The 13,189-nt window shown below is 39.2% G+C and overlaps 1 protein-coding gene across 1 annotated transcript in view; it reads right to left on the bottom strand.

The window, feature by feature from the left end:
* Nucleotides 1–2,089, bottom strand: part of LOC104376270 (gamma-aminobutyric acid receptor subunit pi-like) — a 42,346-nt gene extending 40,257 nt beyond the window's left edge. Inside the window, exon 1 of the mRNA XM_086616312.1 lies at nucleotides 2,034–2,089. Coding sequence (XP_086472438.1) covers nucleotides 2,034–2,089 — 56 coding nt within the window. The remainder of the gene's footprint in view (nucleotides 1–2,033) is intronic.
* Nucleotides 2,090–13,189: the final 11,100 nt, after the last annotated feature.

The following is a 13,189-nucleotide window of genomic DNA, read 5'->3' as shown; positions in this document are numbered from 1 at the left end:
AAGTTCTATTGATTACTGTGATAAACTTGCCTCAATTTTTTCATTTCTACTTTTTAATAAAAATATTTCTGGGAAAGTGACCATCTGTGGAAGCCCCTGGATATAGATTTTAGAATGTGTGTCTATGCTGTGATCATAATGTAATTTAACGTTAAGTGCTGAAAGTGAAGTTAAGAAATCTCACTCAGGAAAGGAGAACTGGAAAGTAAGGTGGAGTGTGGTGTGACTCTGTTAGCATGTGGATTGTCAGAGACTATGTCCTCTGTATGTGGTAAGAAAGACGAGGCTCTGGCTGTCTCTTAAAATAAATAATAAAATAAAAAAAACCACACACACACACAAACAAAATCAACCACCCTATTCTTGATTATAAAGTACTCAGTAGAGGAAACTCTCTTCACTCATTAGCCAGCACTTATACAAGTGGGATATCTAAGGGGCCAACTGGAAAGCAATCCTGGCCCTTGCTTCAGTGCACCTCAGTCCTCAGATATTGCCAGAAATATTTCTCTGTTTCATTGCCAAGGAGGATAGTTTTTGTTTTAAACAGTACTTTCACAAAACCTTCATGATTTGTGCACTGGCAAAAGGCACTTATGTACCTAAGCATCACCTTGACTGTGAGCTGGCCAAGGGGAAGAGTTTATTCTCAGCTTGTGTTTGGATTTGGGTACAACATGAATGGATCAGCTCAATGCTATGCGCTTGTGTCCAAGCCAAACAGGTGCTGTGCATGCACATAACTCCCACGGATTCTATACAGGAATTAACTGACTGTGCTTCTGATACTCTTGGCTGTGTGAAGCTGTAAGAGAGAATTCACAAAGTCTGCCTCATAATAATGAAGGCAATTATCTATATTGCACGCTGAACATCTCAGGGAATTTTGCCTCCTTGTTACTTAGATGCTTCTGAAATGTTGTTGGTCTCTTAGCAGTGCTTTATTACTGCAAAACCATCAATCATCCAGTAACTATAGAGTGTGGCAAGTCAAAGTTGATGAGGAAGGAAGGTGGAATTAGAGCAACTGTGTGTTCTGGACAAAGATCTCTTTATAGCACTGGAGAAGGTGGGGGAGATGAATGTTTTAAACTGCCTTTCAGGGGACTGTTCCACCCGCCCTCACAACCAAGTGAAGGCTTTATCTGGATGTGTGTTTGCATACCCACTTGAACTAAAGCTCAGGCAGAATCTTATCTTGAGGAATTTACTGGGAGATCAAATAGGTCAGGCAATTCTGCATGGAGAATCAGCTAACAGGCTTTAAATACTTCAGTTAAAGGTGGTAGTGACAAAGTTTAACCTGTCCACTCTTGCATTTTCTTATTAGAAGTACTTACGAAGAATTTTTTCCCCATTTTTATAGAAGGAATATATTTTTAAGTGCTCCATTCTTATCTTAGGTTTTTTGTCATGGCAACTGCACTGTTAGCAGGGTTACTTGTACGCAGTAGGTATCAGTTTCACCTTCGAGCTTAACACAACTCAGCTTTCCTAAAAACTTCAGGATTTCATCAACAGAAAATAAGATGACAATGTTTTAACCAGGTAATTCTTTTTAAGATGGTCTCCTTTAAGGAATGCACAATGATGACTTTACTTCCACAAGCCTATACTACATGTAGGTGGACTGTGCACTTCTTGTCCTTGGGCAAGGTGCTATGCTCTGGGCAAGGACCATGTGTCCTTCTAAATTTGCTAAGCATTGGTAGGATATTCACAGTCTCTACACAGTAATTCTTCGTGTGAAGGATCATTTGCTTAAGTTAAATTCCTTTCTTTTCTTCCCCTAGCAGTCTTCTCAGTAAAAAAGTCCGTAACTCAATCAAGGCAGCTGAGATGATTCATGAAGGAGTTTAGTCCTGTATTTCTGTTATTTAATATCCAGGTTGTTTAAACTTTGCAAGAAGCAAGGTTCAAGTACATTTGACTTTGTTACCTGGTCAGGTATATGTCTAACTATAAGTTGATTATAAACCAACTGATGTTATTATGCATGGAAGAAGTAATATTTTTTAGCAAATATTTCTTACCTACACAGCATCAATAGAAAAAGGGCTCTGAGACTGCAGCACTTAAGACTGCACATTGTCAGGTGTGGTTTCAAAAGTTCTTGTAGCTCCTGAAAAAAAAAAGTGTGGAGGTTATGTTTTATGACACATTTGCATTTCAAATATACAAATTTCACAAGGTTTTCAAAATTAAAGATACTGTATCTCGAATAGCTGCTGTTATAAATGTATCAGTAAATATAACAATAACAAACCTCAAAACTTAAAAAAAGACATGGTATCAGCAATAACGTAACTTACCGCTCTTTCATTTCTGCGTCTGTCCTTTAAATATTAGGAAAAGTAATTGTTTTGAAAAATAATGCAATCATGTGCAGGAGAATCATAACCACATAGTTTTATCTCTGCTATTCATGCTTGCAAATGAGTGCATCTCTGGCATATCAGTGCACTGCTCTGAATGGGAAATACATAACCCCATCTTAAAACACAGAGCTGTTTAAGAGCAACATCTCTGGTACATGGTTAATAACAATACCTATGATACATATCTTTGGTAAGCTTTTTGTTAATGAGGAAAACTGAAATTACATGGTTGTACCTCTAGTTATTAAAAAAAAAATCCTTTGACTATATATAAATAACCATATATAACCATCCACATACATCAAAATGTTTGACTGAGGCAGATGTTTTCTTCTGAATGGGATTTCTTTGCTTTTGTCAGTATGATTCACATCCATAATGGCTATTTTAAGTACTCTGTCAGCTCTGTAATCCATTTCTGGATGAAAAGAGTATAAATCAATAGTTTAATGCAGTCATGCAACAGATCTGAAAGTCATGGACTGTGCAAACTTTTGCTATATTTCATCAAAGCACTGAAAGGTTATTTGTAAGCCTTGCTTCAAATTTAAAAAAAAAAAAAAAAAAAACACCACACTACATGACAGGAACATTACATACCCAGAATCTGCAAGAGAACTGTTAAATGTTAACAAATACGAATGAAATCTGTTGTAGGTTTTAGGAAGGGACAATCAAACCATACTATTTTCAATGTTCAGAATGAATTTTGCAGGAGTCTCTTGCACTTTAATTTCACAATAAATTACTAACAGTAAAGAATTTGAAGCTTCACAACTTAAAGCTTTGTTTCACCATCTTTTAGTGAACAATGCAAAATGCTAGTGAACTTTTTCATCCCAAAGTAATTTTTCTTTCAGTCTGTACCTCTAGTAAGAGGAACACTAGGGGTATTTGCTTAAATTCTGTGTGAATAGTATCTGACTTGTAATAGTGGTGAAGTGACAAAATAAGTTGTTAATGTCTCCAAAGAAAAATGAAAGCCATTTCAGTGGCTTTTTTAAACAAGTAAAAATTCTCAGCATCTTGGATGCTTCAAGCATATACCAGTCTGGTAAATATTAATGTCAAAATAAATCATACACTCCTACTGACTTCCACAAAAAATCATGCATGAGACATTAAGAGAGCCTGTAATAGGAAGATACAGCACAAATGAGCAGATGGTGTTGTCAGAACATTGCTCTATAAATGCTGATTCTGTATCACTCCTGGTGCATATCGTGGGATCTCTTTTGCGTATCTCGTTTTGAGTTTGGATGAATACTTTCTACAGTCACTATCTTTATCTCACAGGGAAATATGCTAAAAATAAGTATTATCTTTCTGGTTTCTCAGAAAACCTCTTACCGACTTTATAAGTACTTCATAAAGCTTCTTTTATATTTAGCCTATGAATTGCTACTATGAGCTCCTAATGTGTCTGAAGATCCTTTATAAACAGATTAAGTAAACCTATGAATATTTCTGTACTTGTTTGGTTTTAGTTTTTACGGTACTGAAGGTCAAAATGAATGGGTTGATTACTAACCTCTTTCTAAAGCAACTGGTTTACCTTCAGATCTTAACCAACATCCAATTTGGTGATTTTTATGGGGGGATTGGGTGGATAATTTTAGTCCTTAACTTACAAAAGGTCAAATCCACTCTGGTAAGTGGATTAATTTTGTATGCTCTGGAAAAGACTGTGGAAATTCAAGGAAGGAGAGAATCTCTTATTTCTGTATAAAAAGTAATCAAGAAGTCTAATTGCCATGTCAGCTGGCAGCCCATCGCTGCAAAGGGACACTGCATGTCAGCCAAGGAATAGAATGGGTAGCTACTAAGTCTTCAGCAGTTTCACAGATAATATTTAAGCTGGATATATAAATCACTGCTGCATGACCATACATGCTTGCATGCACACGCACATTTTCTCTGCTGTCCCTTTTTTATGGGGCTTACTGAGCTGATTTGTTCCATTGAAAAGCCTGCCTCTTGGCGTATTTGCACATCTGGACCTTTCCTCTGTCATGCATTTATTTATTAAATGCTACACACTCACAGCAGGATTCTTTCTGGCATACATAGGCCTTATTAACTACTGGTATTTAAAACTAGTTCAGCAGGACTCATAGTATTTTCCTCTTTCCAAGAGCCTAGAAAAATATACATAACCTGTTCTCTGCATGGAATATTGAGCCATTTGTTTTTACCAGACAGACCACATGCTGTCCAGATTATTGTGCATACATTGACACATCTTCATGTTCTAAACATACCACTAAGTAATTGAAGCGAAGGTAACAAATCTGCCCCAGTTTCCCGTATAATGAGACAATAACACTTTCTACTTTGAATCGTTATCAGATTAGGACTGTAAAACAGTATCTAATGTTTTGGCATTTCTCCTGAGAATTCAGTATTTATTATCCTCAGCATGAGAGAAGAGAATTATACAAGTTTCACAAACCTTGGAGACTGAAATGGGATGAGGCAGAGAGCAGGCAGAGGTAGTAGCAGTATCATAAAATTCCAGTGAATTTTTGTGTGAATGAATCAAAGGATTTCATGCCTGTTATACTGAAGTATGTTATCCACAAGTGGATTGCATGGAAAAGATGAAAAATTATTAGGTAAAGACACTTTGTCATACGGTAGTGGCCATATGCCTGAATTGCCATGGCTGCTGTTGCAGACATCTACCACTGCATGTAGAATTACCTTAAAATAAAAAGCCAATAGTGGTTTTACAGATAGTATAAGCTGAATTAGCACTGCATTTGACTTCAGAATCCAAACTGTCGAATGGTAGTGCCTTTAAGTGCTTGACTGAAAAGCAGCTAGAAATTCAGGAGGGATTCAGTCATCGTGCCAAAGAAGTGTAACTACCCTGCTCTGCATTGTCCACTACAACTGCAGTGTAGCCAGTGAGCCATATGTATTTTTATTTTTTTCTCCATCCTCTGGTTGTTAGATCAATATGAACCAATAGGAGGGAAAATGATGGAAATCTGAAAACACTAAAGACTCAGTGGGAGAAAGGGAGGGGATATATGGAAGGCAGTCACAAGATAAGATTCAGAAGTAGAGAAGCAGAGAGATAAAAAGGAAAAACTCCTACAGGATATGGCCCCAGAATGCCATTGCCACTTCCAGATTCTTTATTCATTCTTCACTCCTGCCCTTGCTTTTAGCAACTTGGCACCTGGCACTATATTGCCATCTTCACTGGCTTCTCTAGTTCTGCTGGGTGGTCTTCCTTGCTTTTCTTGTATCCAAGTTGCATAAGAAATATTTTTTTAATCTCCCTTCAAGCACAAGCAACAAGTGAAAATAAAGGGACAGTGAGTAACTTTTCATCACTTGGAAAAGCCTACTGCACACAACTGATTGACAGTAATCACTGACAGATAGCGTTTTGTGGAATAAAATAACATGCTATCTGTGTTTGTATTAATATGGATGCCTGTCTATAAAAGCCCTAGCTTTATGATACTTTAAGTCTCTCTAAAATACTAGCCCATGAAATAGAAGAAAATGCAAAATTTTCACGCATTAAGATTATTTTTCATGTTAAGATCAATTAATACTGCAGAGAGTGTGGCTCAAGTGAAAAGCAGTAAGAGGGTTTTTTTTTTTTTACAGGACAAATTACAAAGAAAGAATAAAACCCAGCAGCAACAAAACTCCAGGTCTAACTGGGGAATTGACTGATGAAAGTGGACCAGTGCATGTGTCTGCATCCTGTCATAAGAGGTACCCTCTTATTTGGCTGACAAGCTGGCTCTTGGCGTACCAGCTCTCCCATTTCTAAACCCTAGGCACATCCAATCTTGCCTAGCATGGACATAAACCATGCAAAGTCTCCTTGGGCAAGTAAGCAAAGTTAAATTTACTTGGTCCATGGAAAGTAGCTGTCGTCTTGTGTTTTCTTTGCAGAGGCAGGCAGTACAGGGGCCATCTGTGCTGACAGTGCTGTGTTAGCAACCGGATAGATGTTAAACTTCTACTGTTGGTATATCTAGCAATAGTTCAAAGTGAAATACTGGATTCCAGTTATGCTCTGATGTTCTGATCAATGCAGTTGTCACTTGTGCCAGGTAATACAAATAATAGCTGAAAATGCCACTTTCTCACTGAAACACTTGGGAAGTTGCTCCAATCTGTATGTCTTTCTCGTTTTGTGCGCTGAGATGTTTTTGTCAAAGATATTGTTCAACAGCAGGTCATATTGTTAGAATAAGCAGAATGAACTTAAGATTCACCAGAAATGAAAACTTGCTTCTCTAGTGTAGCAAAACGAGCTGTAAGTGAAACTTCACAATTAAACATTGCTTATATATCTGTAGAGCATTATATGAGAATCTTTAAAAGAATCCTGAATAAATCTATATGATAGGTTCTTTTTTTAATTTAAATTGGCATGGCAAGGTTTCAGACTATATATCACTGAGTTGTTGCCGATATTGAAATATCGCGAATAATATACAAGTTAACATGTAAAATCACTGTACTCAAAATACATAAATGTCAAAGCCTTAGAGTAACTTAAATAACCTATAATAGGATTATTTTATGTTTATCTGTTGGGGTTTTTTTCACTCTGCATTTTAAATAGATTAGTATGTATCTTGGGTTAGCTGGGAAATAAGTTAACCAGCGGAGATGTTGTTAATGTTATATAGTTTTCCTGGAAAATTAATTTCAGATTTGTAACAACTGGGTGTTAGGATAACAATACAATTCTAGGAGCTACCTTCACAGAACAAGTCTCAGATGTGCTCCTTCCAACCAGCATAACACAGAACTGAAAGGTTTCAACAATGTACAGAAATTGACGTAGTAATAAACATTCTTAGAATAGATTTTAATAAATTGTGTTTAGGTAACTGCTTAAATATAACACTCAGTATATAACAAGCTCTGCTCATATCTATTGAAAAATCTATAGAAAGTGTGCCATAGGCTATTTTCTAGTAAAAAAGGCAATGGATTAAAGAACTTATCTCCAAATTTGCACCAAACCACAGGTGTTTAAAATCTGAGACCCTTACTGGCTTTTTAAGGTGTATATCAACACTGCAAGGTCCTCCCACTCCAAACCCACAGTCAGGGATCACCTTCTGCCACATCAGCCTGTGACAGTGACAAGACACAGCCCACCCGTGTGCTACACCAGAGCAGCAAAGAGTAGAGAGGTGCTCTGTTTTCACGCAGTTTCAAGAATGAACGTGTCTGAGTGAAGTTAAAGAGGAAGGCAACCTTCAGAGGCTGCAAATGATGAATGAAACCTCAAAGGCACCTTAACAAAGGTTTTGACTTTGCAGGAAGGTGCTAACAGCTTTCAGGTGGCTAACACTGATGCCTTGAGTCGTCTCCCATCTGAGACCTGACAGCTGCCTGGGTGAGCACTTTAGGTCACCGAGTTTCTAAAAGGCACCTGCAAGTGTGGGTTGCAAGCAGACACTGTGCTACTGCAGCACTGATACCATACTTCACTAGCTACACAGACTCACTTGTTTCTACAGCCCACAGCAAAATGGGGCCACAGTTTTGTTTGGGCACTATCAAAATAGATACGATTAATATAAATAGTTGAAAATCCAGAAAGTTGGACAGAATATGCTGGTTCAGATTAGAAAAGTAACAACTTGATTTGAAAAGACAAGTGAAATCATATCTTTCTGATGCCAGCTTAAATTATTATTCCTTATGAAAGTTAACAGAGCTAGAACTTTCTAGCTCTTAACCTGGAGGAGTTTCCCCACATAGACCCTGATGCCTGTGAGCTTTGCTCAAGCATTCTCATGTTGTAGAAACTATCCAGGATCCAACTAATCTGCCTGCAGCTTCTCTCCATGCAGCATCTGGCAAGGGAGAATGAGGGACATCTCACTATATGACACTGAACATATGCTTGAGGCTGTGAGGGGAAAAAATAATAGCCCTGTGGTAGCAGATTAGGCTTAATCATATCCATCATCTCTCCTCATTGAATATTTTGCAACATGGCTCTGAGATTTACAACAGAGAATCAGCCCCTTGGTTTGCAATTAATTTTGTTTGCAATTGGGAGGAAAAGCGGAAGAAGGGAGGGAATATATGTCAGTGATGCCTTGTTTTCCATGCAAATTATGAATCTGAACCATAGATTTTTCCTGGTTTGACTGTTCTTATGCGTATCTGTAAACATCCTGAGAAAGTATTAGTTTTCTTGGGACACTTAGTCACCAAACAACTACTGGTCAGTTTGAGTCAGAGATCTGTAATTCCCTGCTCAATTATTTTAAGTGTCCTGTAACCAGGAGATCTACAAACTAACCATTTTGAGCAGTGTAACAGGATGAAAGACTAGGAGGAGAAAATCAGCTTCCAAAGCAGTTTAGGGCTTTTTACAGTCTAGGAAGCTTTTGCATTTGAAATGAACTGGCATAAATTAATGTTATTAAAATTACTCAGTAGAAACACATATATTGGCAAATGACAATCACAGGAAGAAATGCTTTTAATTGTACAGCTACATGAAAATGGGAATATTCTCAAAATTCAGTGTCCTGAGATCAGTTGCACACTTTTGTACCTGCCAAGGCTGAAGTCAGAGGAGTTATTCTGACTGAGATGTGGAACTGAGCTCAAAGACAGAAGGAATTCAGTGTAAGAGAAAATCACAAGATGGGCTTTGAAAATACATGGCATTTTTCAATAAAACATGTATTTCAGACTTTTTTCCACTAACACAGATTTAACTCATCTATGTAGTAAATGTGTCACTGTTTCAAGAATCTCTTTAAGTATATACTGCTTTAGCTTTATTCTATGACAGTCATTAAAATTACCTGGAGTTGTGTCATGATGAAGAGCAACCTTTAAGAACCCTATTTATAAACTTTGAATAGACATTGAAATTATGTATACAAGCAGGTGGTTTTTTATTAGAAAAAAGCCTACTAGAGAAATAAAATGTTTTAATTTAATTCAAATACTTCCTTTCATCATGACTTAACGCTCAACAAGTTTAATCAACATGATCTATTTTCATTCCAATACTGTGCAGATTTGACAGGGAGTTGGGGGGGAAATGGAAGCTGGCTCTTAAACTATCTTTCTGGGAGAAGTTTCTCCATATGCCATTCACTGTTTTTAAAAACAAGTTTTTGCAGGCATTAGGGGGGAAACTCACTTCTGAGATTTGACTTATTTCATTAATGACAATTTGAGTTATTCTGTGATATTTTAGTCCAGCTGAATGCATCTTAATAATACCTCAGGGAGGGAAAACTAACACTTTAAAACAATTCAGCAGAGGAGGAGGAACGAGAAGGGAAGGCAGGAGCACCCCCAAGAAAGGAGCAGTGCCGGGGACAGGCTCCCGGCGGGAAAGGTGCCGCGTTCCCCGAGGGCCAACGCGCCTTACCTGCTGCCGGGGCCGTGCCCGCGGCCCCTCCGCGGCGGCGGGCGGATGGAGCGCGGCGGCCGCCTCCGTGCAGCCTGGCAGCCGGCCGAGCTCTGCGGGTCCGCGGGTTCGAGCCCGCCCACGGCCGGGGGTGGGCGGCAGTGGGAGAAGGCCCCCCCCTCGCCGCTATTGCTAGCTTAAGCCCCCGTCGGTGCCTCTAAGCAGCATTGTCCCTTCTCTGCCACTCCTCCTTTGCTTGCCCTGACTCATACTCCTTTTCAGTTTCTAGTGTGTTTGGGGGAAAGGATGCTGGAGAGAGAAGTGGTGAGGGATCCCGGCCAGACAAAAATCAGCGGCAGCACTTCCCAACGCTTCTTTTTTTTTTGTTGTGCCTCTGTAACAGAGCCTGCATGCAACTTCCTGCTTATTGCCTTGTTTTCCTTCTTGCAATTGTTGCAACCCAGCTACCCTGGGTGGGAATGTCCACCCTTGCTCTGTTTGATGTGGAAATGTTCTGGGTGTCTTTAGGTTACACCACTCAAGTCGGTCTAGGAGTGATGGGAAGAAAAATGTTAGTATTGGAGATGTTACTTTGCTGTCTGACCTTTCACTTCAAGAGCTGTCCTACAGCTTGCAGATAGATGAAAGCACCACTTTCTCTGGGGAAACACCATTCCACACAATGCAAGATGAAGGAAATCATGGAATGATTTCATGGAATGTGATTCCCAACCCAGGCTGTGTCAGGGAAAGCAACTTCTGACAGAGTTTAAGATCTGCTGTCAGAAATTGTTGCCTGTAGCTAGGATAAGGGAAAAAAATCCTTCCTGGCAGAGTCACTATTACCAGTACTAAGATACGGTATTACTGGTCCCAGCTGTGTAGGAGGAGGAAGAAGATGATTTTGACAACTTCAGTTTCAACTACTAGTGCTGCTTTTTCAGATAAGAGTTGACAACTGTTGAGGAAGGCAAAGGCTGAGATATCCCACCCTCGCATCTTCCAGCACTAAAGACCCTCGGGTTTTGTCAGAAGTAAGCACACACTGTTTGTTTTTTCATAGAATCATTTTGGTTGGAAGGGATCTTTAAGGGTGATGTCCCACCACCCTGCAATAAGCAGGGATATCTTCAGCTAAATCAGGTTGCTCAGAGCCCCATCCAACCTGACCTTGAATGCTTCCAGGGATGAGATATCTATCACCTCTCTGGGCAACCTCTTCCAGTGTTTTACCACCTTCATTGTGAAAAACTTCCTTATATCTGGTCTGAATCTATCCTCTTTTAGTTTAAAAACAGTATATCTCATCCTTTTTGTTATCTTTATCTTTAAATTAGTTACTGACATGTTGTTATAAGAGGCTGTTCTGACACCACGTGCCTGCTGTGACTGCACTGCAAGCTCCCCTCAAGCTACAAAACATGGGAAGGTCTGAGGCCCAAAATAGGAGAGGAAAAACATGTGTCTCTGACAAAAAACGGAGCACGATTCCCTACTGTTGTGTGTCTTTTCGTTCTTATTGCCTAAAGCTCTTATTTGTTACTGCATCTGTGGGCAGGAGAAATCAGCGAAATGTAAAATCCTGTATTTACTGCAAATGCCGAATGTTGGTCGAATTATAAGTCAAGAATACATGCAGAGTGTGCCTGCTCTGGAGTACTTCCCCCCCATATCTCATTTGAACAGTCTAACTGTGTAACATGTATACTGTTTATCTTTCATTCATCAGCCAAGCAGAAAGAAGCTTGAAGCCCAGTGGAAAAAAATCCCTGGTTGTTTCTATTGCAGAACAGCTGCAAGTGGGAGAATCAGCAAGTTTGGTCTCATGTGGCATTTCGTAGTGTTAGAACTGGAGAAAAAAAAAAAAAAAAACAACAACAAAAAAAAACTTTAAAGACAAATCTATTACCAACTGGCAGAAAAACAGTGCTGATGCTTACTTATTATTTCCAATAGTACTCCAAGCACAGGTTATGCTTAATGGACAGTATCTGAAATGTTTAAATTTCTAGGGATCTCTTTCTACCTAGTTCTTAAAACCTATTTCAAGTTCCCACTAATAGCAAGTCATCCTTTAAATAAAATGAAAATATTCTCTCTGAAAACTGAATACATCAAGATGTTGTTGCCTGTTTCAGTTCGCAGTGCTCAAATCAAGAACTCTGAAAAATACTATCTAAGAAAGTAGGAATTCAGCACCTGTCTGAATTTCAAGGCTTTAAGACAGTTGAGGTGCATTTGAAAATCCTGGGCAGTGCACATCCTTCTCTCCATACAAGAGCCCTGAGCAGTGACAGTCACTGGGACTCCCAATCACCTCAAACAGCACCTGGGCTGTGGGCAGTGTCTGTTGGAGACAAGCAAGTAAATGACAGTGCTAAAAATTAATTACTGTGACCTGAAATATTAAGGTTACCAGTAAAACCTGCTATAATGTGAAACTGAAGCTTATGCTGGTTTCTTCTTCTAAAGATTATACTGGTCCTTCAGAATGCCTATGGTTCTCACTTCATTTACTTTCTGTTGGGACTATTGCCCCCTCAGCGAGTGCTGAAGCAGTTTATCAGCAACTGGCTAACGTGAGTCTGTGCCCATGCCCAGACCTCTCCCCCCGAGAGCCAGCCCCTGCCAAGCCCTTGTCCCCTTTGCACTCCCTGCAGCAGTGGGACCTCTGAGGAACTGAATCTGCCACCTGCCCTTGAGCTAGTCCCAGAAGGGGACTGCTCAATTATTAACCCAAAGCTTAAGTCTTTGAATAGAGCTATTCATCGACTGGGAAAATCAGCTGACTCCATCCTCAGGCTGGTGAAGAGTAATGAAATTGTTTCAGAGAACAACTTGCAGAAAAGACTCCTTGGACACACAAAATCTGGATGCCCGCGGTGCGAAAACATTTAACTCCTCTGTGCATTTCGACCTCTGCATCTGTATTGGAGCTCATGTTGGGTAAGTTGTAGTAGATTTTCCTTACAGTTTGTAACCTTAGAGGGTTGTTGTAACATCCACAGCGCTGATTGAAGTGTTGTAATCTGTAATAACTTTCAATAGCAGTAATGTCAAGAATAATAGGAAATATAGTGAACTTCTAGCATGCCTGGGATTCCTGGAGGTATGTTAAAGTCTTATCAGCAGGCTGGCTATGCGATTTTAGGTGCTTGAACTGCTTGCCCAATGACACATAACCCTTATAAACAAACCAATGTTATCATTATCATTTAAGTATCATATTGATATGTAAAATACTTAGTGATGTGATGTATTATAAACCAAGGTGTTCCAAATTTTTTATTTTATTACACTAACATTTAACAGGCGTTATTTTAGACATGTTAGTGCAAATGTACATGCTTGGAATACTGACCAGACAAGTTCTAAATAAATGCAGCATTGAGTGAGGACTTGAAAAATAACAGTTTTGTACCTAAGCTAAATGCAA

This window comes from Tauraco erythrolophus, chromosome 9 (genome assembly GCF_009769465.1).
Source record: "Tauraco erythrolophus isolate bTauEry1 chromosome 9, bTauEry1.pri, whole genome shotgun sequence".
NCBI classification, from domain to species: domain Eukaryota; kingdom Metazoa; phylum Chordata; class Aves; order Musophagiformes; family Musophagidae; genus Tauraco; species Tauraco erythrolophus.
The sequence above is the reverse complement of the archived record's forward strand: the minus strand, read 5'-3'. Positions and strand labels throughout refer to the sequence as shown.